Below are 26,093 nucleotides of genomic sequence, written 5' to 3' on the forward strand. Positions count from 1 at the left end.
TCCAACAGTTGTACGTACTCCCTACTGCCCTGAATTATGCGGGCCAGAAAGGGACGTGCAGCACTAAACACCGCCACATCCACGTGTCGAGGACCAGACGAAGAGCTAGCATGTGGCTGACTGTGGCTCAAATGATCCGCGTCTGAGAACGCGCTCGTCAATTAAATGGATGCCAAGACAAGTGAACTGTCTCCAAACTCCTAAAGTCAAATCATTCAGATTGCAGTAGCCAGTATTTCTTTGCTGCGGTTACGAATGTCGGGCGTTGCTTTGGGAGAATTGCGACCGCCAATATGGTAAGATATTCCAAAAATTCAACGAATCTATACTAATTCGAGGTTGCAGCCGGCATTCCAAGCAATAAACCTCGAGCCAGAGGATAATATCGACGAGCAAATCGACACTACAAAGGAGATTCATGTGAGCTCACAGGACAACAGCCCAGCTCTGGACAGATGTTGACCATTTTTAGGTCGACGAAGCTCTGAAGCGATTCCAAAATGCATTGAAGCTTCATGCACAGGGCCCCCGATCGCGCGAAGCTGCCGAAGCCGCATACCACGAACTATTTGAATCCGAAATCTTCAAGTACAGGGAAGCGAAGACCGACTACGAGCGAGCAGAGCGACATGCAGACGGCCAACCAGAAATATCCAACTTGGACCCCGAACTCACAGATGGAGGACTCGATGTGGATGCTGGAGGAGCAGACGGAGTCGCAGCAAGTCTGGCCCAGGCGCTCTACCTGTCTTACAAGAACTATGGCCAATTCTTTGTCGATAAATTTAAGGACGTATCACATTCAGATCCGGCCTGGAAGGAGAAGGCCCAGCTAAGATACCACGATGATGGGCGCAAGGTTTTGGATAGTTGGATGACTGCTTTGGACCAGGATCCTTCTGACCCGGAGCTTTGGAGGAAGACTGCCCGGTTTGCTGGAGCCATGAACAGCAACCGCATCAAGCGATACTGCCTCGAGGCCGCGATTGAGTTGGATGATGACCCGGCTGTAGCGGAAGTCGACCCTCCGTCACTAGCGGAAGGAATGGCAGGTGAACAGCTGAAAGATCAATTGAAGCTGCTAGGCGATGGAATGGCTTTGTCGCATCCGATCATGGCGCCCTGGCTCAAGAAGAAGATGCCTGCGCTCCTCAGACGCCACCTGGACCCCATTCCTTTCCTCCCCGATCCTACCAAATCATTAATACCGCCCAAGATTTCGGATACGCAGGACCAGCCGCAAGAAGATACGGAAATGGGCGAAGGAGACCATGCTGACCAAGAACCCAAGTCTGTGTCGTCCTGGGCTGATCTCGGGGCAAAACTCATCAACTGTCTGGAAACTACAGCCGAAGCTTTCGATACGTGTGACGGGATTGTCGAGAGCAGCCTGGAAGATATTCCTATGGAGACACCTCCGAATGAAGCCGAGAGCGTTGTGTCAGAAATCGAGGTTGCAGTCCCAAAACCCAACGAGAAAGAGAAATCACTAGAAAAGGAGACCACCACAAAAGAGCCAAAGGAACAAAAAGCAGGATCGGAAGCGACCGAAGATAGCCAGAAAGCCACGGACCAGTCTCAGAAAGACTCGAATGATTCGAGAAAACGATCGCAATCTGCAGCAGGACTGCCAGATGGCGCTGAGGAGGAGAATACAACGGAAAAGCGCAGCAAACGAGTTCGACGAAGAGAGACTCTTCAAGCTGAGGAATCAACCGACCCCAGTACCCTAATTGCTAATCAATTACAGCCCTACCAAGGTGCTGATCAAAATCTCTTCCAAATGACAAAGAGTGTGATGGAGAATCTGGGCGTGAACGACAAGTCGACATTGGATTTCATCACCGAGCTCATTGATTCATGCGCTGCCGAAGACCGACTGGGAAAGATAAACAATCTTGCTGCGTGCGACTTGAGAAGTGTCTTTGTTGACTTCCGTGAAGAGGTTGCTAAGGTCTTCCTGCATAAGAACGAACAAGCCAGTCTTGGACCATCATCTTTCTTGGAGCATGCAAAAACCGGCTCGACAGATCAGCCATCAATGCCCCTTTTCAACGAGCAACAAGGCCTGAGATCCTTTGCCAAAAAGATAGGAGCTTGCAGGTCCTGGATGACGGCCGAAGACGTCGCGTACGAATGGGTCAGAGCTGTCAGCCAAAGTTACGCAACAGCCAAGTGGTCAGACAAAATGAAGCTATCAGTGGTTCAGATGCTTAACAAAGTGGACTCTGTGTTGTATCATAAGATCACTGAAGAGCTGGAACTGGCTGCTGGCTCTGCTGAGAGGTTAGAGGAGCTGGAAACCATCGTGCCCATGCTCTTTGAGCTACATGTCGATATCTACGAACTCATCACCAACCCTAGCAGCGTTGTGGATTATGCAACTCGGATGGATACCAAGTATCGACTCGGGCGCTGGCTTGACATTGCCTCAGCTTATCTTCAGCTGTTGGATCGTCCATCCAACGACCCCCTGATAGCACGCTTCCTGTGGGCTTCAGTACTTGTGTCTTCACACTCGGAACAGCCTCTACGGGAACATATTCTCCTCATGTGGACCTCTCTACGGGATCACCTAGCAGATGAAGAGGTACCTGCCATCTCGTTGCCCAACAACGTGGTTATGCCGATGATTTCTCCCGCAGCTGCTGATCGCGAGATCTCCAAACTAACGACAATGGACTTTTTCCTCGGCCTATTTCAGGATAATATGGACGATCCAGTCTATGTCATTGAGACATTGGAGCCTGTTCTCAACCCATCGACAGTGTGCGCTCCCGATCAAGAAACAGATTCTGAGTCAGAGGAAGACGATGACAGCGACGACACAAGCTCAAGCGAGAAGTCAAGTGAGAAGCAAAAGAAGTCCATCTCCGATTGCGCAAGTCAAAGCCTGCAAGATCTCTGGAAGTTCCTCCACAACAGCAGTACAGAACTTAGGTTGTTTTTGTGGTCGCGTCTGGGAGATGCCTACGATGCTATTAAATATCCCACCAAGAAATTCTCCTGCTGCCTCAAGAGCATCGAACTGATCGTTTCAGACTTGGAGAGCGAGACATACGTCAACACTGCAACCGAATCTCGACGATTGCTCTTCATGCGCACTTTAAAATCACTAGATGAACTGCTGATTGCAGCCCTCTATTCTGCGCTCAACGAAAACACCGCATTTGAGATCATTGATGATGCCCATATCAAGTCTACGTCATCTGCTCTTGCCAAAATCAACTGTTTACTGCATGTTGCAAGCCTGTGCGAAGATGAAGTTCGGATTGGTATCAGAACAGAACGAAGTGGCAATGCTGCCTCTAAAGCTGCTTTCTCATCACTCAAGAACAAGCTAAAGGAGATGCAGATCCGTGCATGGTGCCTCCAATACACCATGTTTAAAGCTGGAATCAACGAGGATAACTGCATCATCGGACCCGAGAACGATCTTGCTGACTTTCTCGCTGCCATACATCAAGTCATTGGTATCCGTAAATTCTGCAAGGCTTCGAACAAAATCTTCCTCAAGGTGATGCGGGTCGAGCTTCTGAAGCTGAAGAATATCGAGAACTGGGAAGACTACCTTGGCCAGGTTCTCTATGACTTGCACGGTCTCAAGTTGGGCGCAGGTGTCTGGGAAGTCCAGGACCATGGTTGCCAAGCGGAGAAGCTTGAGAAGCGACAGACTATGCAGCTCGTGGAGAGGGTTTGTATTCTTGCTAACCGTATGCCCATGAAGGATCTTCTCAAATCTGATCTTAAGACGACGATCGATCATATGCAACAAACTATCGGCCAGACGAAGTCAACGCCGCAGATGTATCACAACCTGCGCAATTTTACTGAGTATCTGAAGAAGCCGATCCATCCTCTGCGTTTATACCGCGCCCTTATTGGGGACGTTTCAGTAGACGCTGTGTCTGTCAACACCCCAGAGACTGTTCTTGCCACACATGGCTGGTTCTTCTTGTTGGGTATGATGGCATTGACAAAGTTCAAGGGTGTGGAGTTGAACCGTCGTCAGACCCCAGGCGCTACTGACGATCTGCGTATCGGCGCGACTTTCCTGCGACTTCAACTGCAATTCACTGCAGACAGATGGGATGCATGGTTCCGTCTGGCTGAATGTTTTGACTACGAACTGGATGAGGCGGTTCTTTGGACTGCTGACAAGATGAATAAGGAACGTCCTGAGCTGGTCAAGTTCCAACGGAATGCCATCCATTGCTACACACTTGCACTCTCGCATTCCCGTAACGTGGACATTGAGACGCATGATGGAGATCCCCTGCACGATCTGTATCACAAATTCGCCATGAGGATGTATGCATCAAGCCGAGAGCCTTTTGCTATGGAGCCATTCCAGCATTCCGATCAGGAGAGATACTTTATTGAAGATATGGGAATGGGAACCTTCAAGAGGATTCTGCATTCTCAAATGAACGAGTACAAGGTGTGGAAGTTCGCGGCCAAGCTGTTCAGAATGGCTATGAAGCGAAAGGCACAAAACTGGAAGTAAGTGAAGTTAATTAACCGTCCATTTCAGGATCTAACAGTAAACAGGAACCCTTACATGCTTTCCAAATGCTATTGGAAGATGTATCAGACTCCTGATGACCAACTTGACGTCAAGGATTTGGCCTCCAAGGTCAGTCTAGACCTGTTGATCGACACCCTTAAGAAGGCCGTTAAGGTGGCACACAACGCTCGAAGAGGGAGGAACACTGACCCTATCTTCGAACCACACTACAAGATCGTCTCGATACTTCACAAGCTGGTGGTGCGAGGTGACTTGCCATCGAAGAAGGCCGCTGAAATTTTATCCGAGCAGCCATTTGGTCTGGAAGTCGACCCCGAGGATCATTATGCATCCTTCTCGGAACCTGAAGATTGGGAAGAATACATTATTCGCAACCTTTCCCGACTTAAAGATAAGGACAAGGCCAATTGGCAGCATCGTATCATCATCAGACATGCCAAGATACTGTTCGATGAGGCCAGCGAAGCACCCGTCAGCGATAGACTTGTTGAAGCGAAGGCTGCATTCGGCATCCTTAGAGATAGTATGTTCACGAAGACCATGGTCATGAATGTATGGAAGTGTGATGCCGAGAGGCCTGGTCGTCATCACGTTTACACCGAACAATACGTTCGCCTCATGACCAAGTTGCTTGTTATCATGAACGACCGGGGCAACTTGGAACAGCTCTTGAGACGACTCAGAAAGAAGGGCGCCGACTTTTACCATTTCACTGATCTATGGCAGTCTTGCTGCATGGCGTACCTCAAGCTTCTACGACAAGGCTACAATGTGTCACCTGTAGTGGACGACGCGTTCAAAGCACTGTCAAGCGAAGAGTTTGAGGTTGTGGGTGAACGGATTGCAGAATGGGCAGCAAGCGATGGCGCCGAGGTTCCACTCTTCAACTGCATGAAGGAGACGATCGAGCTGAAGAAGCTTAATGCTAATCTCATGAAAGTCGCACCCATCGACGATCTTCTCAATGATTGCTACTCTAGAATCTACTCCGAGATAGCTAAGAGCTTGCCTGGACCAGACCCAAGTAAGGTTGTGGAAGAGCGACACCACGCGAAGGAAGTCGCAGCCCAACTCGAAGCAGCACAGGCTGAGACCAAGGTCACAAGCTCCCTTGCCAGTATCCTCAATGCTCCCAATGGACAGGAGAGTATCACTGGCACGGCGACTCCCATGGAAACAGAGAAGACAGAAGCTGCGCCGCGGGCTAGAAAAACCGGCGTTAGAAGACCGGACGTGCTGCGAAAGGCTGAACAAGCGGTTGTCCGAGCTTTGGAGGCACCCAAATCCAGCAAGAGCCGGGTGGGTAGTGTGTCGAGCGGCAAGCGTGGTAGCCATACACCCGTACAGCGTGCAAGCGATGCTGGCAGTGATGAAGAAGGAGCCGATGCGCAGATTCTACGTGAAGCTGGCCACGACGTTGATGTGGACATGAAAGATGCCGGCGACGAGGTTGAGGAAGATCACGGAGAGGAGGAGCACGGTGAAGAGGAGCACGACGAAGAAGAGCATGAAGAAGAACAGGATGAAGAACATGATGAAGCTGCCGAAGACGAGAATGCTGAAGAGCATGGCGCTGAAGAAAAGGCCGATAGCGAAGCAGGCTCTATTCACGACTCGGCCGACGACGAGAGTGATCTTAGTGACGTGCCTGAGGACTACGACCAGGAGATGCCCCCGGGACTTATGTTTCCTCATCTTCGACACCAATCAGACGAGTCGAGCGGAGAAGACGCTGATAGTGAAAGCGAAGGAGACGATGAAGCTGAAGAGAGCGATGGTGAAGAAGAGGCCGAGGAGGTAGCCGATGGTGATGAAACACTGGGTAATGAGGATACCGAGTTAGCGGATGGCGAGGACGAAGACGAGGAGCAGCCACGACGATCGGGAAGTTGGGCAGCGCATGATTCTATACGGGCAGTGGCCTGGTAAATGATATTTAGTCAGTAGCGAATTGGCGTTAGAGAGTAGGTTTACTGGATGATTATGGGTAGAGGTATTGGAATTGGCCCAGCTACTGTTTTATGTATACTATGTAATAGACAAAACATTTGTCTTATCTCAGTTGTTGAACTTTGCAATGTTAATGCGATTGACAAATAACATGCAAGTAAAGAAGAGAAGTCTTTCTTGCCCTTCCAGAAGGACATGGTACGCTATTCGTACACAACCCCCTAAGTCAAGACTACTCAGCCGCAAAGATGTCGTCCTGAGCACCGTCCATGAAACCCATTCGCTGGTTGTAAGTAGGCGTCTTGCCATTAGGAGGGTTGACGTTGTTGCCTTCAGCTTCTGCAAAGAGTTAGAAACCCATTAATAATACAATTACTCGGGAGTAGACTTACGGTTCCAGACCATCATCTGCTTAGGTCCGGGGACACACTTGGTAGGGTTATCTCGACAGTACACAGCAGGCTTGGGCTTGCCCAGCTTCTTGGTTGAAGTGCTACCAGTGACTTTGCAGCGATGATTCTGCATGTACATGTTTGGCTGGCCGCCTTCATACACTGTCAATCATGGTTTGTATAATGAAGGACGAGGAATACTCACATCCATCTGGGATCCAGAGCCAGGCACAGTAGCAGCCCTCCTCTGGACACTCGGGCATATCGGCAGGAACATCGTACCAAGTCTCGCGAAAGAAAGGGGAACTATACAAGTCAGCAAAGCGAACAACACCCCTGAAGCAAGACTGTCTTACTAGTATCGCACAGAGAATACAACAAGATTATCCATGGTAACCTTGCTGATATCACTCTCGTAAGAAATAGCCCAGGCCGTTCCACCAGTTGACTCAATATTCTTAGTGTGCAACTCTCCACCAGAACCATCACCACCGTCCATAAGACAGCCGCCTTCAGGACCTCTCCATGACACAGAGCGGTTCTTACCGTCTTGCCAATCAGTGGTCAAGTCTCCGTTGTACGAAAGCGTAGTGAAGGCTCGGTTGTTGGCGAGTTCCGTCATGAAGGACTTTCCAGCTGGGAGTTCGAGGAATTCGCCCTTGGGAGGAGGAACGACGTCGCATCCGCGGTCGGCTTGCATCCACCATTTGGACTTGGGGAGGTCGTAGAGAGGGTTTACGGCGAGGTTGGTGTTTGCGTTGTCGACGGAGGAGTCGTTGCCGCCCTAGGGAGTTAGTATTGATTAGGACGAGGGAGGGATGATATTACTTTGCAGTACATGCCCTTGTTCCAAGAGGCGATGTGAGCAGTCGCAGATGCAGCGAGGGTGAGAAGTAGAGTTGAAGTATACATGATGAATGAAGAAATAAATGACGATATATCAAGAATGAATGAATGGACAGTGCAGTCAATACACTAAAGAAACGAATGAATGAATAAAGATTAATTGATCTTACAAGCTTGATCACATCTTCACTTATATACCAACTACGAGTACAAACAGTCTCGGACAATTACACAAGCCATAGGTCCTTTCATCTCATCGTCAATAAGTCGGCCGCTCGAAACAACAGGGAGCGGATTTATAAATCAGCGTTTTAGACAATTGTTGAAACGAGCTGACATTTAGCGAAGCCATTCACGGGTAAGTCTAAGATTGAAACTCGGGGTGATCTTCGTGATCCCTGCGTAAGTCGGCCGCTTGTCGGGGACCTGAAAGAACGTCGGCGTTTCAGACTTGCTTGGCCGAGATGTCATTAGATAATTATTATAAGAGGATTTTATATTGCGGATGAAGCATTGAAGAGATGCCTGTTTGGGTCAAGTCTAGTCTGCCTTCCATTTAAACTGAGATTCTCAATTCATTAATTCATTATGGATGTTTACTAGGCTGGCGGAGAATAGGATACAACGCTTGGGTCATTGAAGCAGGACAGGCGAGTCACTGGTTAGAGGATCCTTCATCATATACTTCTGCAGAACTTTCATTATTGATGGCTAACATCTGACATATTATATACCATCGAACAATTGGAACAACATTGTTTGTAAACCATTAAACATGAACACTTTTGCCTCAACGCCAAACTGCCGCAACTCCAGTACAGCTAGCTTCAGCTTTAGCCCTCCTCCCTGTCCATGTCATCTCTACCTCTCTTACCGCCCTTCTTGCCACGAGCTGCGCCACTCTTCTTGCCCTTGTTCTCGACGAAGGACTTCATCTCAATTCTGGCATGGCGTTGAGCCTCCTGGACTCGATGCTGGAAAGTCATGACCTCCTCCTTCTCTGTGGGATACTCTCCGAGCTTCTTGCCGAGAGCGGCCTCGATTCGCAGGTAGATCTCGAGGTCGAACTGGGTCACGATGTTGATGGCAACACCGGACTTACCAGCACGGGCAGTTCGGCCGACTCTGTGAACGTAGGTCTTTGAGTCTTGGGGCACATCGTAGTTGAGAACAACATCGACTGAAGGGATATCCAGACCACGGGCAGCGACATCAGTGGCGACCAGGATGTCTCGTGTACCAGCACGGAACTTGTTGAGGGCTCCCAGACGGGATGATTGAGAGAGCTGACCGTGAAGGGGAATGGCGCCGAAACCAAGTGTTCTTAGTAGGATGGAAATGCGCTGTGTCTCCCAGACAGTTCGTGTGAAGACGATCGTAGACTGTCCAGCATGCTCGTTGATCAAGTAGATAAAGTAGACATCCTTCTGAGCATGGGGAATGAAGCAGTAGTGCTGGAGCAGAGTCGACACAGTCTGGTACTTGTTGGAGCTGATGCTAACTCGGACGGGGTCCCTCAAACTGGCACGCTGCAAGCTTTCGATCTTGGAGCTGATTGTGGCAGAGAAAAGGTATGTGCGTCGCTCTCGGGGGATGAACTTGAGAATCTTGTCAATGCTGGGTCCGAAATCCATGTCGAGAAGTCGATCGGCCTCGTCCATGATCAGGTATCTGAGAGTTCGCAGCGAAAAGCCCTTGGTCTTCTCAAGATGATCCACGAGACGACCAGGTGTCGCAACGATGATGTGAGGCTTCTTTCCAAGCGCAATAGCCTGGGGAACCATATCCAGACCTCCGACAATTACAGCGCATCGCAGAGAAATGAGCGCTCCGAGAGCTTCGAAGGCTTGACCAATCTGTGTTGCCAATTCACGGGTGGGGGCGAGGACGAGACCGAACAGAGGCTGAGGCTTGTCGAGAAGAGCCTGGAGGACAGGCAGGGCAAAGGCAGCGGTTTTTCCACTACCAGTTTCGGCGAGACCGATGATATCGCGGCCCTCGAGGGCGACAGGGATGGACTTCTCTTGAATGGGCGTGGGGTACTTGTAGTTGAGCTTTTCGCAAGCTTCGCAGAGAGCGTCGTTGACACCCTGAGAATTGTTAGAGTCTTCAACTTGTGAGTGAAGAGTCAATGAGTCATACCAGATCCTTAAAGGTTTTCTTGGGAGCATCAACAGCTGTCTCCTCGGCGGAAGGCTCCTCTAGAGTCGCAGACTCTTCTTCAGATTCTTCGTTGCTAGAGGATTCAGGCTCGGGTTGAGGGGGCTTCTCTTGGGCCACAGGCTTGGTCTTCCTGGGCGCATCTTGGCCGACCTTTCTTCTCTTTGCGCTGTTCATGATGGGCAATTTGGTATGTAGAAACGAAACTTAAACTTCCAGAAAGATGATCTTGATTCAAGACTTCAAAATATTTTAGTGGAGACCCTCTTATCGCACGTGCGCTAGTCTTATCGCGGTCCCCGCCAAACTTTTTTTCTTTCTGCCATACATTGAGATTTGCGACAGACAGCTCGAGCAAGTTTTGACGATACATCAAACAACAAAAAATCACAACAATGGCGCGCAAACGAACAAAGAAGAGAACCCATCTCGGTGCCAGCAATCCCGAAGTGGATTCTGCCGGTCATGCCTCCGCGAAGGATCCCAAGAGCATGGTTATTCGAATTGGCGCTGGCGAAGTCGGTACCAGCGTTAGCCAGCTTGCGGCCGACGTTCGTAAGGTCATGGAGCCCGGCACTGCGAGTCGATTGAAGGAGAGACGTGGAAACAGACTAAAGGATTACGCCGTCATGTGTGGTCCTTTGGGCGTCACCCATCTGATGCTGTTTTCGAGATCGGAGAGCGGAAACACCAACCTGCGAATGGCCTTAACTCCTCGAGGACCTACTCTGAACTTTCGCGTGGAAAAGTACTCGCTATGCAAAGATGTGCAGCGAGCTCAGAAGCACCCCAAGGGTGGCGGCAAGGAGTTCATCACTCCCCCTCTGGTAAGAAGACTTTTTAATCGTCGTTTGTTTATCCTGCTAACCTTTTACAGCTGGTCATGAACAACTTTACCCGCCCAGACTCGGATGCAAAGTCGAAAGTTCCCAGACACCTCGAATCCCTTGCCACAACGGTCTTCCAATCCATGTTCCCTCCTATCAACCCCCAAGCCACACCTCTCAAGTCAATTCGACGAGTCCTGCTGTTGAACCGCGAGCAATCGCCGGAGGACGATGGTACCTTCATCATCAACTTTAGACATTATGCTATCACAACAAAGTCAACCACCGTTTCCAAGCCTCTAAGAAGATTGAACGCTGCCGAGCAATTCGTTACCTCAAAAACCAACCGAAAGGGCAAGATGCCCAACTTGGGTAAACTCGAGGATGTCGCGGACTTCTTGATCGGAGGTGAGACCGGCGATGGTTACATGACAGATGCCACTAGTGGTAGTGAAATGGACACAGACGCCGAGGTCGAGATCTTGGACGCCACAACCCGAAAGGTTCTATCTGCCAAGGCTAGACAAGCAGCCGCCCAGAACGAAGCCGAGCCCGAGGTCGAAGAGGAGCATGTCGAACGCCGCGCCGTCAAGCTTGTCGAGCTCGGTCCCCGAATGCGCCTCCGCTTGACCAAGGTCGAGGAGGGTCTTGCCTCCGGCAAGGTCATGTGGCACGAGTACGTCCACAAGAGCAAGGATGAGATCAAGGAGCTCGAGAAGCGATGGGAGCAGCGCCGACAAGAGAAGGAGTCGCGAAAGAAGGAGCAAAAGGCCAACGTGGAGCGCAAGAAGGCTGCCAAGGCCAAGGACAGCAACAAGGGCGAGGGTGCCGACGAGGATGACGAGGATGAGTTCGAGTACGATAGTGATATGGATGTCGACGAGTTTGACAGTGAGGGACTAGCGGGCGACGCTGAGTTCAAGGTCAATGAGAAGATGGAGGAGGACGGCGAGTGGGAAGACGAGGAGGAAGAAATTGCCAATGGAAACCTTTAGATGGTTGATAATTGCATGATTTAGTTTGGCGTTGTATGTATCGTGGCATCTGGGATTGGGCAATGAATACCTTTGTCATTCTTTGTGATCTCATTATCTTTACTATGAAGTTATGCAAAACATCGTGAACATGGCGGCGACATCTCAATTGGACACAAGACTGAGACAACATGGATGCACTTATCGTCCACCTCCGGCGTTTAATCAGAAGTTAACTGCTCAAACTAGATGAGATAAATTAATTGAGTATGCTCACGTCAATTTACACCCGTTCCTGAACTCCTTTTTTCTGGCATCCGAATTTGGAAAGTTCAAAGCGATGTTTCTGATCCCGCCTCAGGGTAAGCACGACTTCAACACCGCTATTACAGAACCATTGGCTTAAATAGGTCCTCACGACGTCGCATCATAGATCTTAAACATACGACAATCGACCTCTCCCTTCCAGGATTAGTGCAGCTTTTTTTGTTTCATTTTCCAACCCATGTCCACGCCCTACGACCCATTTTGAAGGGCGTGTTTATCATCAGCTTCAAATACCCATTCCAAGGGTCGAATTCACGTTGCGCCAACTTGCATCAACCAGACCGCGACGTTTTCTAGTCAGCATCAACATTGACATGATGTTTCGCGTAACCACCAGGACCCTGAGAGCTCCAAGCTCGGTGCTCAAGCGAGTACCGGCTGGTGTGCGCTTCTCATCCACGCAGACTTCGACATCGGGTAATGCGAAATACGTGTGGCCAGCAGCAGCCGTTGTTGGCGTTGGCTCTGGAGCATACTTCTTCAGCAGCAAGAGTACCGCAAAGGCTCAGGCTCCGAATGATGGTGTTCCTAGTTTGAGCGAGTATCCAACAGAAGAACAAATCCCCGTCAACTCGCCTGTCAAGTCGATCATTCTCGAGGACGCCAATGCTAAGCTGCGCGAGGACGCTCATACTTTTGTGTTTGAGGGACACGCAGGAGCTAAAGGACGCGTAGATTTTGCGCGTCTGGGAAGCAACAATCCTATTGAGGATGATTGGGACCTTAAGATTGCGAAGGGTGTTGGGGGAACGAAGACTTTGTACGCTGGTGTTTATGATGGACATGCGTGAGTTTACCTGCTCAGGCTGATGGAAGACATGCTAATACTAGTTAAGAGGATGGGCGACTTCTCAGGTGTTGAGGAACGCTCTGGTCCCGTATGTGTCGGGCGCTCTGTCAAGCCTGACGCCTACCAGTTCTAGCGAGATGGTAGACGATGCGATCCAGAAGGCTTTCGTCCGTCTTGATGACCGTATCTTTGACACCGCCCTCAAAGCTGTCGAATCTGGACAAGACCAAGGCTCTGCCTCTGTCATTTCTGCTGTCGCACCCGCCATTGCCGGATCATGTGCTCTTCTAACCATGTACGAGCCTACCACTTCTACACTCCGCACTGCTGTCGCAGGCGACTCACGAGCTGTTCGCGGTGCGTGGTCTGCTAAGGCGAATAAGTACGAGACAGATATTCTCAGCATCGACCAGACTGGCTTCAATCAGCTTGAAGTGGAGAGACTGGACAAGGAGCATCCCGGACAGCTTAACAGCATGCTCAATCTCGACTCGGGACGGCTTTTCGGTCTTGCTGTTACAAGAGCGTTCGGCGACCACAGACTCAAATGGCCCGAGAAGGTCATTCGCAAAGTCCAGGACGATTACTACGGCACTCCACCCCGGCCCAAATACACTACGCCTCCATACCTGATAGCCCGCCCAGAAGTCACAACCCGAAAGATCCAGACAGAGGACTTTGTTATCATGGGCTCTGACGGTCTCTGGGACATGATCAGCAACGAAGACGCTGTGACATGCGTTTCGCGCTGGTTAACCGCCAAGAAGAGCGGCAAACCTGAGCCTTTCAAGGAGACCAAATTCGAGGGTAAGCTGGGAGACGGATGGCAGGCTACACCGGAGCACCAGGTCATTGAGGATCTTGACAATGCGGCTGTGTGCTTGGTGAAGAATGCATTCGGAGGGTCGAGACGGGGCTTGTTCCTTGGAGCGATGACGACGTATGCGCCCATAAGCCGCAATGTGAGGGATGATATTACTGTGCAGGTTATCTTCTTCAAGGATCCTTATCAGAAGAAGTAGAGGTGTTATAGTGGTTGCATAGGTTTATCGGGGTAGGGCGATGCATGGTGAGAAGTCACGCTGGTGAGGCTCGGTCAGTATGCATTTGAATGTCAGTCTCTATTATTAGATCGTGGTGAGAGTAGACCTGGCGTCTTTTTTCTAGCCATAGAGTACTTCAGAATAAAGCAGAGAATTATTTACTCTGGCAGGGCTGTTTCCGTGGGGGTTGATCCCATCCAATGGCACAAATGAGACACAACCATCAGCACAATTGCTGCGTCTGCATGGAGACATACTATACCGAATCTCACTGAAAATTGATGGCCAATAACAATTGGACCAAAGATCAATTGTAACTTGTGATGATGGATTCAAAACGGAAAGGAAGACTACCACGGCCCGCCTCTTCGTCGCGCGCAACGGCCCGCTCTTGGCTGCATCCACGCGCCCGGACCCCTGCATATCAGATCATTTTTCGACAATCTCAAGCGAAGAAGATCAATCAGAGGCCGCCAGGCTTACAGACCCTGGTTATGATGCCTGGAGCACAGCCAGTTATGGGTGCTCTAGTGCCGCTCAGCTGTTGATTTAACGCCTAGGCTGCGCTGTCGCCAACATCTTCAACTCGATGGCGCCGTCACTTCGCTGGGCCTTTCTCAAAGTCTACCCGATGTTGCTCAGTTGAACATCATGGCGAGATTGTGACTTGAGACTTGAACGTGAAGATCAAAGAGTTAAAGCAGAACGATATTGCAATTGCAAGCCTGGATAGCTAGAGCAATATGACTGTCAGGACCTACATAGCCACCACTGTGCCGTCCAATTTGAGACATCCCCCTACAGAGCTGTAGGCAGGCCTCTCTTGGCACCCACGCATAGGCATGTTGGTTATAACCATGTAGAAGGAATAAGTACCCCAGCACAAGCTGTTGGTTCTACCAATTCCCATTCCACTCCCAAATTTCTACTCCCATGACATCGAACGAGACCGAATTCGTGGGCTGGACACCATCACCCGACGGACGAGGCACCTACGATATAATATTCACATGTCTAGTTACGACATTCCTCTGCTGTTGGACCTCTGTCTATCCTAATATTCCTGCACCTGGAGATGGGCTTTGGGAGTCTATTAGGGATAGGCTTGGGCTTGCGTGTATGGGATTGCTTGGGCCTGAGTTTATTATAGTGTTGGCTATTGGGCAGAAGTCTTCGGCAAGGAGATCTGTTGCTGTAAGTGTCTTTTGTTGAGAATGGGATAATGACTGATCTTGTATAGAAATTCCATTCAATAGGACACAAGCAATGGACCATCACGCATGGCTTCTTCGCCGATATGGGCGGATTTGTTCTTCAAGCTGCGGATCTTGATCAACCGATACCACTCAACGCAGAACAATTGTTTTATCTGGTCAAGGAATCATATGTCGAGTGTCCGAAGATTACTGAGCAAGAACTCCGGGATAGGAATAAGTCTGATGGATTCGCAAGGTCAGTATTCAACATCGAATCGAATTTTTCTGTTAACTAAATCAAGTCTCACAGACTCGTTACAATATGGCAAGCAACATGGTTCATTATCACCTTCATAGCACGACTGATACAGGGACTTCATGTGACTACCATGGAGCTCACTGCTGTCTCATTCGTGGTTATCCTCTTTGGAACAGCATGGTGCTGGAAAGATAAGCCATCCGATGTAGGCACAACCATTACTCTTCAAAGCTTTGCCAAAATGGAAGATATAATCATCAATGTGAGTATAAATTGTTCATTGACTCACAAAGCCACTGACACGAAACCAGGAAGGACGCCAGCCTGACCAACCGTGGTATCAAACACCCCTAGACTTCATCAGCAGAGACGAAATAGCCCTAAACCTCACATGGCAATACTACAACGAACTCTCCCGCAAGATCCTCTTCTCCCCTTTCTCCCGCCGTGTCGAAAAGAAACCCTGGGACAGAAACCCCGGCGACATATTCCTCCGCATGGACTTTGATCTCGAACTAGTCGGCGTCGCCTTCATCCTCGTCTTTAGTGCAGTCTTCCTCTTTGCATGGAATATTCCTTTCCCAAGCGCGGTGGAAAGAGACTTTTGGCGCGTGGCTAGTATCTATATGTTAGTCTATGGCTTTGTTGGCGCGGCTTGGATGGAATTCGCTATGTGGATCTTCGTGCCGCAGAATCGTCTCGCTGAAGGCTTGGAACTGAGTATCGTCGAAAGGGGAAACGCCCAAAAGGCACATCCAATTCGTGATTTCTATTTTAAGGTACAACATTGGCTCAAGAACCGAAAGAGGGGGACTAGAAGGAGTATGGACCTTGATCAGGATAGTCTGGTGCCACAGGGGAAGAAGGGAGGTGTTTTCGCATTTTTGAACAGAACGCATAACATATCGCACGGAAAGGATCCGTATATGGGCGTTCAGGTCGGGTTTATCATCGTTACTTCTGTTTTGTGTGTCTTTTATTGTGTGTTTCGGGTTTATATCTTTGTGGAAGACTTTATTGGTTTGAGATCTCTACCGTTGAGTGCATATCAGACTGTTGAGTGGACAAAGTTTGTTCCCCATATATAGACTGCCATAGAGAAAGAAAGGAAAAGATAGACGCTGTTATGGCTCGTTATTCTTGTTGAAATGCCCTCTTGTTGCCTAGTTGTGAAGTGCAATCTCAGAGCACCGAGCTGATAATCCAATGCATATACCAATCTGAGAGATTCAGAATATTTAAAACCTCCCGATGCATCAGCACTTAGAGAACTAAAATCTTCGAACCGGCACACGGATCGGCATCTAAAATAAGTGCCGGATGATATATCAAACTTCTCCACTTGGTTGGCCAATAAATCCCGCTTTCACCAGCATCTCTTAGTTTGCCAGTATGAAACTCGGAATAGTCTGATATCTTAAAGAATTTCGTTGTTATCGAAACCTCTGGGATAAAAGATACCAGATAAGTGCCTGCTACCATGTTTTCAGATATCAATGTTGGGAGCAAACCTCGTGTAGTGTCCTTGGGAAGACCCGAGTTTATCGACGCTGAATACATCCAAGACTTCCTGAAAGACTTTGATTATGATGTTAGTTATGAATAAGCTTGTTCTCAAGCCCGTGGATACCGAAATTCTTATTCCAATGCTGATTCAAGCTCGACAGTTCCTCGATGTCCATAACCACCAAGAAGCTCTTGAGAAGCTACCACTTATGCTTGAACAACATGGCCCTATAGACGCCTTCATCATTCGCATGGGTAGACCTCCCTATCGCCCATTCGACAAGATCTTCAAACTTCTTACACCACACTGCAAAATCATTGCCTCAGCAGCAGCCGGCTATGATGACCTGGCTGTCGAATGGTGTACCGAACAAGGAGTCTGGCTGTGCAATAGCGTTGATGCCGTTGCTGAAGCTACCGCCGACATGGCTTTCTTTCTTACCCTAGCTGTCATCCGAGATACCTATCGTGGCGAACGTTCTCTACGAGAGGGCAACTGGAGAGGGCCTGTCGTACCGAGTAGAGATCCTTGGGGTATGACGCTGGGGATTATTGGCATGGGCGCTATCGGGAAGTGTCTTGCGAAGCGAGCTGTTGCGTTCAATATGAAGATCAAGTACTATAACCGTCGACGGTTGAGTGCCAAAGACGAGGCAAAGTATCACGCTACATACTGCTCGACCTTGCATGAGTTGTTGGCTCAGTCAGATGTGGTCTCGATCAACTGCCCTCTTACGAAAGAAACCGAAAATCTAATCTCTACTGAAGAGTTTAAGGTCATGAAGGATGGCGCTTTTATCGTTAACACTGCACGCGGAGCCATCGTCGATGAAACTGCCCTTATCGAGGCTTTGGAAAGTGGGAAGATCACACGAGCCGGACTAGATGTCTTTTTGCAGGAGCCTGACTTGAATGGATATTTCAAGACGAGTGACAAGGTAGTTATTCAGCCTCATGTCGCTGGATTGACAGACTTGGCTTTCCAAAGGGGAGAAAAAGAGGCCTTTGAGAATATCAAGGCGTTGTTCAAGACTGGGTCGCCTATATCTCCTGTTAATTCCCCAAAGAGGCAGCTTGATTGATGAAAATGGAAAATGCTATTACTTCCTCAACAGGAGTCATCTTAGGAGAACAATAGACATGGATTTCACAGCAAAGAATCTTTCGCGACGGTAGGATAGCTCTAAGATGGCTTGATAATATGCCTCTAACAGTAAAGAAATAAAACAAGAAAGTATCACGGCGTCTAAGTATCAACTTTCACTGACGTAAACCTGGAACACAGCCGTGAACTAGGAATCTGCCGGAAATTAACTTCAAGGGTATCTTGTGCTTTGCGGAATATCTCCTTACCAACCTAATGATGAGAGTGACAAACGTCAAGGCCTATAACCTTTACATGTGACGTTATGGAAGCCCGCAACGCTATTCAATGGTTGACACATGTTATTAGTCTGAGAGCCATAATTAAAGTCGCCATTTCGAGCTTGGGAAAGAGAGTCTCTGACAGAAGTCTAGAACGAGCAATTCGTTATCAACCAAGCCGCTCATGGCCTGGAATCGCCTTCCAAGGCTGGCCTGGATGAACCCATGGTGGTAAGCATAGGCCAATATTAATACTAGCCCAGACACTAGAAAATTCAAAAAGTATTCTAGGCGCCAAGGGGAAAATTGTTAGTCACGTCAAACCTCTTTTGAAAAAGTGAGGTAAAATCACATGAAGGTTGTCTGCTGTGGTTCCGACAGTTCCGTACCATCCACATTGATCCATGCAGTTGAAATGGACTTGACCAAGATGAGAAGCTGTCAGGAAGCGGCTGAAGACTAGACCCAGGCTAGTGGTTCAGGAGATGCAGCTGCATATACCCGGGATGACGATCCTTTGAGCGGAATTCGAGTTGAAGGTTTGAGCAATGAGAGGCAGTAATCAAGTTCCCAGAACCAAAAAGCATTTCTCTACAGGAATTGCAAGTGACAACGAATTACAGTCATCGGAGTCAAACCGACGCTGCCGTCGACTAAAAGCGGGAGACCTAAACAAGCCAACTCCGCTAACAGCCAGCGAGGAATGCTTCCATCATAATGGCCCTAAGATTCGTAAAAAAACAGGTCACAATGTTGGTCCAGAAGAGACGGAGAATATTCCTTGGCGTAAGCCATCATGTCAGGAACCATTCCGGCGAACCAACAAAGTTACCAAGCTCAAGATTACAGAAGTAACAGAGTACATGAATGGAAGAAGCGGCATTGTCAGGTTAAGCGAGGTTCAATTGTTTGATGTGCTTACAGGGGATGAACCCCTGTAAGGTCCCATCACTACGGCTCAGGCACCACAGATTAAAGTTTGATGTTCTCAGAATGGCGATTGATCTCGGTCTCTCTTTTCAGAATCAGTTATCAACACAGATCAATCAGGCGTTGAATACGAGATGTCCCTTTATCTATCACTTCCGGTAGTCACGAAAACTCTACCTCTAGACAAACTTAATTCAGCGCCATCTGTGTCACCTAGGACGGGTTCCTTGATCCAGACCTTGCTGCCGCAGGCTAAAACTGATTTGGACAGACACATACGCTAACTGGAAGATGGAGTGAAGGTAATTTACTGCAGAAAGTAAAAATCTCTCTTTTTGTAGAGAGGATAACAACGGCTTTTTACTGTTCCGTTTTCGGTTTCGTTGCTTTTTTATCTCCCGAGGTTTGAGGTGTGGAGATTTAGTTTCGTTACAAGAGTGTGTGCCTGAAGGAATATGTACATTTCTGCTTGAGACGTTGGGTAGCAGCTTGATATAAGGGACGGCGTGGTCCACTTCCATTTTATTTTCGTGTCTTTTAGTTCTTGGCTTTGATACAATTCAATACAAATTATATCCCATGGAGTCTTGATATAACCACTTCTTACTTCGTTCGCCATGTCGGACCCAAAGGTCTCACAGGCCATTGCCGACGGCAGAGTCCCCAAGGGAATCACAGCTGACTATCTCAACGAAACGAGGGATGCGTCGGCCATAGCGGGTATTCTCTTTGTTACGGTCCTTACGAGTATTATTGTTCTTGGTCGTCTTGCTTCACGAGCATTTCTTATGCACCGTTTTGGCATCGACGATGCATTGACGTTCGTATCATGGGTGAGTCTCTCTTCTTGGCAGCCCCATCGCGGGTAGATCTCTCCACTGCAGTGTAGCATCGTCAGTAGCATCGCTAACAACTGTAGATCTGTTTGGTGGTATTTGTAGGTCTGTGCATTAGACTTATCCAGCTGGGTTCTGGACGACACTTTGCCTACATCCAATACGTCCTCGACATGCCAACCGTCGAATACACCGAAGTTCTCGACTTTATCGCTCACATATTATACACAACCGCACTGTTACTTTGTCGAATATCCGGTCTTGCCTTTTACCATCGCCTATGCGCCGTGCACGACCGTCTCCGAATAGCAATCTTGATCGTCTTTGGTGTTCTCATCGCTGGATATCTTCCTCAGCTTTTACTTATTGTGTTTCATTGTATGCCTGTTACGGGCCTCTGGCCTTATGAGTGGCAGCCTGACTTTGAGGATTTTACGTGTTTGCAGTGGGGGTTGGTGTACGTCGTCAATTCTTCGGTGTCGCTTGTGTGTGACTTTTTATTGTTTGGCATACCGATCGTTATGCTGAGGGTATTGGAGATGCCCAGGAAGAGAAAGATACAGCTTGCATGTATTCTCTTGCCTGGTATATCGTAAGTTTGTACCAAGGGAACAATTACAATGGTGATTAACATGTTGCTAGTGTTATTGCCATATCAATTGCACGTTTGGTGCTGGTCATCGAAGGACAATGGAACATGGACATGTCATGGGCCTGTAAGTCATCAAACACCACCACTCCCAAGCCAATCTAACATTCCGCAGACAATCCCATGCTAGTAATCGAAGTCAGCGAAATCGGCGGCACCCTCATCGCTCTATCGGTACCAGGCTTCAAGCCCCTCTTTGACAAGTTCATCCTACAGCGAGACATCACCCAGGGCGAAGGCACGGGCAAGTCATCAAAACCACAGCAGAGTTCCAAGGGAGGCACAGCGCTGCGATCGCTGAATTTTAGACCTGAGCATGATGTGCTTACGAGTCGCGATACTTCTGCTGAAGGAACGAAGGTTTATCAGATGAATGATGTGACGGCGGATAATAGGAGTGAGAATAGTGCGGATGGAATTTTGGTGCAGGTAGATTTTAGGTTGAAAGAGGATATGCAAGATGCGAAAAGTGGGAGCGATGCGGGAAGATCATGGAAATGAGGGTTTAATCTTTGTATGAGTACAGCGTATTGTCACAATCATTTGAGATTCTGATGATTCAAAAGGAATTGTTCTCATTTGCCGTTGAACAATGTCATCCAACACAGTCTCACTTCAATTATACCAAGTGCCTGGAGTAACATCCTTCGTTTGTACATTATAAGGCCATGTGCTGTAAATTGAGATGTACGATGGTGTCACAGTGCCTGGCATGGATTGTTACACGAGATGCACGTCACTAGCCATGAGAGATTGCTACCAAAAGACGGTTATCTGTCAGTCATACCCAAGCCTGCGTCTTCAAGAATTTTAATGAGGAATTCCCTTCGACACATCCAACTGCGCGACTTTCCCTCAATCGAGTTTAGGCCTACCGCAAATCCCTTGACCCCCTAAATCCACTAAGTTTACGGGGAGCAGGCCCGCCCCAGTCCGTCAAATCTTCAAAGCTTCAGCTTCTGACAATGATCTGCTAGCTGGAATTCTTCAACCCATGTCTGGCTTCTGGCAAAATTGCTCATCGACATTCGATGTCATGACATTTTTCTTAGCTAAACGTCTTTCGGCCCGCTCGATCCACTCGCTGAAGAACGCCGCTCTCGCAATCCCGAGGAAGGTGCGCCTCTAGAGAAACCCCTGTAGCTTCCTTCCAGGTAGCTCAACTAGACCAGGGAGTTCCTGCAGGTCTAAGGTAATAAACATAATAACAGCTGTATACCCTCCGTTCTCTCTTCATTTCCTCAGACTTCATTCTCTTACCCTTCCCTCGCCATAATGAAGCTCCTCAGTTTGTCCCTGGCCGCTGGCCTGATCGCCAACCAAGGCGCGAGCGCCAAACCGAATAACAAGGACGAACCTCTTTTCTCGTATAATGCCAACCTGCTTCCTCTCGAGAAGAATGTCGGATCGTCGGATCTTTTCCCCATGGCAAAGTGCAATGGATTCAAACTGGAAGAAGCGACCTTCACCGAGATGCAGAACGCCATGAAAGCTGGGAAGCTTACCTCTGTTCAGCTCCTCACCTGTTACCTGATCCGCACATACCAGACCGAGGAGTACATCAAGTGAGTTCGCGACATGAATACCCTTCTGGGAATGACGTCTTGATCTGCATGGAATATACTTTGCGACAGAAAGCTAATGTTTGTACAGCTCTGTTATGCAGATTAACCCTGATGCTTTTGCAATTGCTGCTGAGCGCGACGCTGAACGAGCGAAGGGCAAAGTTCGAGGTCCCCTGCACGGCATTCCATTCACCGTCAAAGACAATTTCGCAACCAAAGACAGCCTCGAGACCACGGCAGGCAGCTGGGCTCTCCTTGGCAGTATTGTCCCTCGCGATGCCCATGCCGTCAAGAAGCTTCGCGATGCAGGCGCCGTCCTGTTTGGCAAGGCTGCCCTAAGCGAATGGGCTGATATGCGCAGCAATGACTACTCGGAGGGCTACTCTGCCCGCGGTGGTCAGGTCCGCAGCGCCTACAATTTCACCATCAACCCTGGTGGTAGTTCTACAGGTAGCGCTGTCGGTGTTGGAGCCAACGCTATCGCATTCTCGCTTGGTACCGAAACGGACGGCAGTGGTGAGTTTAACCTTAAGCTGGATACCGCGCTGTAGCATTCCACTAACACACCTTGGCGCAGTGATCAATCCCGCTAACCGCAATGCCCTCGTGGGAATTAAGCCCACTGTTGGTTTGACGTCCCGAGCCGGTGTCATTCCTGAGAGCGAGCATCAGGACTCTGTAGGAACTTTTGCACGTACAGTCAAGGATGCTACACTTGTTCTCGACGCCATTTATGGCATTGACAAGCGCGACAATTATACCTCCGCCCAGAAGAACAAGACCCCCAAAGGTGGCTATGCGCAATTCCTCTCGAAGAAGAATGCTCTGAAGGGCGCTACATTTGGCCTTCCTTGGAAGAGTTTCTGGGTTCATGCCGATGAGGACATGCAGTCTCAACTTCTCGAGCTTATTGACCTGATTAAGTCTGCTGGAGCGACAATCATCAATGGCACTGAGATTACCAACTATGAGACTCTTGTTAGTCCTGATGGTTGGAACTGGGATTATGGTACCACTCGAGGCTTCCCTAATGAGTCTGAGTATACCTACATCAAGGTTGACTTTTACCGCAACATTGAGACCTACCTGAGCGAGGTGGAGAACACCAATGTTCGCAACCTTCAGGACATCGTCGAGTAAGTGATCCTCTATCATACACTGGTCAACATCTCTAACAATCATCAGCTTCAACAAGAAGTATGACGGCACAGAGGGTGGTTATCCTTACGAGGATGGCAAGGGTCACCCGGCCTTTGCTTCAGGCCAAGACGGCTTCCTCGCTTCACTGGAAACCAATGGCGAACGAGACGAAACTTACTGGCAAGCTCTCGAGTTCTGTCAAACTTCCACCCGCAAGGGCATCAATGACGCTCTTTCCTACAAAGGCAAGAAGCTGTCCGGCCTTCTGATCCCACCTCAAGTCGCCCAGGCTCCCCAGATTGCCGCCCAAGCTGGTTACCCTGTCATCACTATCCCCGGAGGCTACTCCAAGGAGTCTGGCATGCCTTTTGGCCTGGGAATTATGCAGACTGCCTGGGCTGAGGGAGAGCTCGTCAAGTGGGCCAGTGCGATTGAGGACCTGCAGCTCAGCGAAGATGCTCCCTCAAAGCGTCGTCTCCCCAAGTGGCTTGGCTATCTTGAGCGCAATGTTCCAGTGCCTTTCTAAGATTGCGCGGCGAATGTATATGGATTTGAGTGGTATTTAATTCGGATGTATGGTTGTTGCATATTTATAATACATAATATTTACATGAATACTTTTGCACCCTCATTGTACACCAGCATACGCTGGCCCCGCTTGAGCATTATTTAGTTTGTAGAGCTTCTCTCACATAATGACATGTCTCTACACATGTACCCATATCACAACCAAAGCTAACCGACCGACGATCTACCTATTGACCGCACTCATATCATTGGACGGTTGGTCAAACGACCAGGAAGTACAAACTAGGTATGGTATAGGGTAGTCAGAGACCTGCTCGTGTTCTCGACTGTTAAGTTCAACTCATACCAACAAAAGGCTATTCCCAACTAACAACAATGGGCGATGAATCATCACAAAGGGTCTCGATCAGCAAAAATGAGGTCCTACCCGGGTTCGAACCGGGGACTTCGGAAATCGTTTTGATGGGTCATCAAAATCCAACGTCCTAACCACTAGACTATAGGACCAGTAGATATCTTGTTTCGTTACATAGAAAACTTATAACCTGAGAGCGACATGGATGTGCAAGAGTCAAAAAGTGAGGTCCTACCCGGGTTCGAACCGGGGTCTTCGGAAGGCTTCCGATCAAGTATCAAAATCCGACGTCATTACCACTAAACTATAGGACCAATGGATGAGAAAAGTTCCCGCAAACAAGCCTCATGTACCACAAACATCACGATTGAGAACGTAATTGGTCAGATTTAACGTCCTTCCTCGATTGCGAGGCGGTTTACACACTTTTAAGCAAACATGCCTCTCACAAACATTACTTCACTTTACATCACGATTTACTTTAGATACTATTGGGTGCAAGGAGTTTTATTTACTTGTGATAACGATCTTTACGATTTCTTGTAAGTCAACCCATACTCCTTTCCACCCAGCCGAATTATAGCATGACTTTCTGCAGTTAGCAGCTATTCAGCAATGTGTATACAGTGATGTGGCAAACACTACAAGAGCAAAACTATGCGCTCGGGATAATGGAAGTTTAGGTTTGTTGAAAACCTATACCGTTGAAGCATCATAACTCCGATGAAAAAGCGTAAAAATGCATCGCTAACAGTCGGGGATCCTAACAAAAGAAAAGAAGCACCGCAGGGGGAGCAGCAACTTACCCTCGATCGCCAGGCTTCATCTGATACCAGCCCAGTGACTGAATATCTCTCTTGACATTTCGGCACAGCGTGTCGGCGGTCTGAGCACTCAGGTATCCTTCAGCTTGGAGGCGCTTAACCGGGCAATCAGCAGGAAAGCCGTAGATGCGAATAGTGAGGCCAACGATGTCTCCGAAAACACTGAAGTTGTTGCGACCGTAGAAATTCTCGAGCCCATTACGCAGGCGCTCGAAACTGATGATGAGGGTTGGGTTAAGGCTGACCTCAACGAACTCGCGAGGCTGAGGCTGTTCGGGAGCCTGGTCAGTTGCATTGCCGGCTGCGATGATAAAGGGGTTACGAACTGTCTTGTTGGTGCCATTAGCGCTCTGCGCTGGCTGGTGGGGGAGTTGAGGAAACATCGTGATCTGTTGCAGAGCGCGTTGGTGAGGAGATCGAAAGAAGGAAAGAACAAGGCGAGGGATTGGCGAAATATAAATACACAGGTCGAGGTTTGTTCGATGAAATTTTGTTCGGTGAGTGTCAGTGTCTGAGGAAGGAACAAATGTTGTTACCTGCCTGCGCAAGGCAACAAAGGTGGTGAATAATGAACAGTGGAAGGTGCGTGACACTGACAAGACGGGACGGCCCGTTGTGTGAAGATGTAGAGATAGCCTGACGACAAAAACATTTCTTTTGTTCCAGTGTTTCTGTTAAATCCTGTAGCCTTTGGTAACGTTTCAGGCACAAAGGCGGTTGACTCATGGCAGCTGGCTGGCAGCTGCCAAACTCTGGTCTAAGATTGAAAAGTCAAGTCCTCCATCCAGTGAAATGTTGGTATGAGGCATTGAAAATTTCAGTGAATCACTGCAAACTTCGTGGTAGGTGATTGGAACGATAAAGCATATTCACAGTCAAAGAGGAAACATTTGGCGCATGGTAAGCGAGTGAAAACTGAGCAGGCTATGAGAAGGACCCCTCTTAAAACAGTCATTCATTGAGCATCCACGGTCACCATCGGTAATACTTCATTGGCCTTTGCAATGTAGCTGTGGTATTGCGAAACATTACTCACTGTACACAAAGGAAGTGCGTGAAAGGTAAGCTATTCTGTATCAACACAAGAGGAAATACGGACCTGT

The 26,093-nt window shown here is 48.7% G+C and overlaps 10 protein-coding genes and 2 non-coding genes across 12 annotated transcripts; 7 read left to right on the plus strand and 5 right to left on the minus strand.

Annotated features, from left to right (window-relative positions):
* Positions 1–181: 181 nt before the first annotated feature.
* Positions 182–6,516, plus strand: B0J16DRAFT_311966 (histone transcription regulator 3). Its single transcript, XM_046125020.1, has 4 exons — positions 182–296; positions 346–420; positions 473–4,503; positions 4,552–6,516. The coding sequence occupies exons 1-4, from the start codon at positions 294–296 to the stop codon at positions 6,455–6,457; spliced, it is 6,015 nt and encodes a 2,004-aa protein (XP_045978181.1). The 5' UTR covers positions 182–293; the 3' UTR covers positions 6,458–6,516.
* Position 6,517: 1 nt separating this feature from the next.
* B0J16DRAFT_376435 (uncharacterized protein) lies at positions 6,518–7,965 on the minus strand. The gene is made up of 5 exons (XM_046130762.1): positions 7,699–7,965; positions 7,227–7,654; positions 7,076–7,176; positions 6,871–7,023; positions 6,518–6,817 (listed from the first exon to the last, which is right to left on the minus strand). The coding sequence occupies exons 1-5, from the start codon at positions 7,780–7,782 to the stop codon at positions 6,711–6,713; spliced, it is 873 nt and encodes a 290-aa protein (XP_045978182.1). The 5' UTR covers positions 7,783–7,965; the 3' UTR covers positions 6,518–6,710.
* A 429-nt stretch (positions 7,966–8,394) lies between these two features.
* Positions 8,395–10,077, minus strand: B0J16DRAFT_376436 (P-loop containing nucleoside triphosphate hydrolase protein). Its single transcript, XM_046130763.1, has 2 exons — positions 9,859–10,077; positions 8,395–9,806 (listed from the first exon to the last, which is right to left on the minus strand). Exons 1-2 carry the CDS (start codon positions 10,051–10,053, stop codon positions 8,550–8,552), a joined length of 1,452 nt encoding a protein of 483 aa, XP_045978183.1. The 5' UTR covers positions 10,054–10,077; the 3' UTR covers positions 8,395–8,549.
* Positions 10,078–10,220: 143 nt separating this feature from the next.
* Positions 10,221–11,787, plus strand: B0J16DRAFT_311970 (Brix domain-containing protein). The gene is made up of 2 exons (XM_046125021.1): positions 10,221–10,703; positions 10,754–11,787. The coding sequence occupies exons 1-2, from the start codon at positions 10,272–10,274 to the stop codon at positions 11,696–11,698; spliced, it is 1,377 nt and encodes a 458-aa protein (XP_045978184.1). The 5' UTR covers positions 10,221–10,271; the 3' UTR covers positions 11,699–11,787.
* A 279-nt stretch (positions 11,788–12,066) lies between these two features.
* B0J16DRAFT_376438 (phosphatase 2C-like domain-containing protein) lies at positions 12,067–14,099 on the plus strand. Its single transcript, XM_046130764.1, has 2 exons — positions 12,067–12,791; positions 12,841–14,099. Exons 1-2 carry the CDS (start codon positions 12,319–12,321, stop codon positions 13,814–13,816), a joined length of 1,449 nt encoding a protein of 482 aa, XP_045978185.1. The 5' UTR covers positions 12,067–12,318; the 3' UTR covers positions 13,817–14,099.
* A 668-nt stretch (positions 14,100–14,767) lies between these two features.
* Positions 14,768–16,410, plus strand: B0J16DRAFT_351001 (uncharacterized protein; the record flags this gene model as incomplete). Its single annotated transcript, XM_046129120.1, has 4 exons — positions 14,768–15,031; positions 15,078–15,289; positions 15,344–15,554; positions 15,604–16,410. 4 exons carry the CDS (start codon positions 14,771–14,773, stop codon positions 16,378–16,380), a joined length of 1,461 nt encoding a protein of 486 aa, XP_045978186.1. The 3' UTR covers positions 16,381–16,410.
* A 198-nt stretch (positions 16,411–16,608) lies between these two features.
* Positions 16,609–18,044, plus strand: B0J16DRAFT_198443 (uncharacterized protein). Its single transcript, XM_046122916.1, has 2 exons — positions 16,609–16,883; positions 16,960–18,044. The coding sequence occupies exons 1-2, from the start codon at positions 16,773–16,775 to the stop codon at positions 17,878–17,880; spliced, it is 1,032 nt and encodes a 343-aa protein (XP_045978187.1). The 5' UTR covers positions 16,609–16,772; the 3' UTR covers positions 17,881–18,044.
* A 1,597-nt stretch (positions 18,045–19,641) lies between these two features.
* B0J16DRAFT_351007 (uncharacterized protein) lies at positions 19,642–21,461 on the plus strand. Its single transcript, XM_046129121.1, has 4 exons — positions 19,642–19,926; positions 20,013–20,521; positions 20,572–20,645; positions 20,694–21,461. Exons 1-4 carry the CDS (start codon positions 19,711–19,713, stop codon positions 21,077–21,079), a joined length of 1,185 nt encoding a protein of 394 aa, XP_045978188.1. The 5' UTR covers positions 19,642–19,710; the 3' UTR covers positions 21,080–21,461.
* Positions 21,462–21,480: 19 nt separating this feature from the next.
* On the plus strand, positions 21,481–23,908 carry B0J16DRAFT_311979 (amidase signature domain-containing protein). Its single transcript, XM_046125022.1, has 4 exons — positions 21,481–22,143; positions 22,232–22,659; positions 22,721–23,279; positions 23,329–23,908. Exons 1-4 carry the CDS (start codon positions 21,854–21,856, stop codon positions 23,807–23,809), a joined length of 1,758 nt encoding a protein of 585 aa, XP_045978189.1. The 5' UTR covers positions 21,481–21,853; the 3' UTR covers positions 23,810–23,908.
* Positions 23,909–24,229: 321 nt separating this feature from the next.
* Positions 24,230–24,318, minus strand: B0J16DRAFT_t323. Its single transcript has one exon. It is a non-coding gene; the product is annotated as a tRNA-Gln (tRNA).
* A 74-nt stretch (positions 24,319–24,392) lies between these two features.
* B0J16DRAFT_t322 lies at positions 24,393–24,480 on the minus strand. The gene has a single exon. It is a non-coding gene; the product is annotated as a tRNA-Gln (tRNA).
* A 128-nt stretch (positions 24,481–24,608) lies between these two features.
* On the minus strand, positions 24,609–25,627 carry B0J16DRAFT_351009 (uncharacterized protein). Its single transcript, XM_046129122.1, has one exon. The coding sequence runs from the start codon at positions 25,371–25,373 to the stop codon at positions 24,969–24,971; it is 405 nt and encodes a 134-aa protein (XP_045978190.1). The 5' UTR covers positions 25,374–25,627; the 3' UTR covers positions 24,609–24,968.
* Between the last annotated feature and the right edge of the window lie 466 nt (positions 25,628–26,093).

The sequence above is a fragment of the Fusarium flagelliforme genome (assembly GCF_020744385.1).
Source record: "Fusarium flagelliforme strain FIESC 12 MPI-CAGE-AA-0113 chromosome Unknown B0J16scaffold_8, whole genome shotgun sequence".
Taxonomy (NCBI): Eukaryota; Fungi; Ascomycota; class Sordariomycetes; order Hypocreales; family Nectriaceae; genus Fusarium; species Fusarium flagelliforme.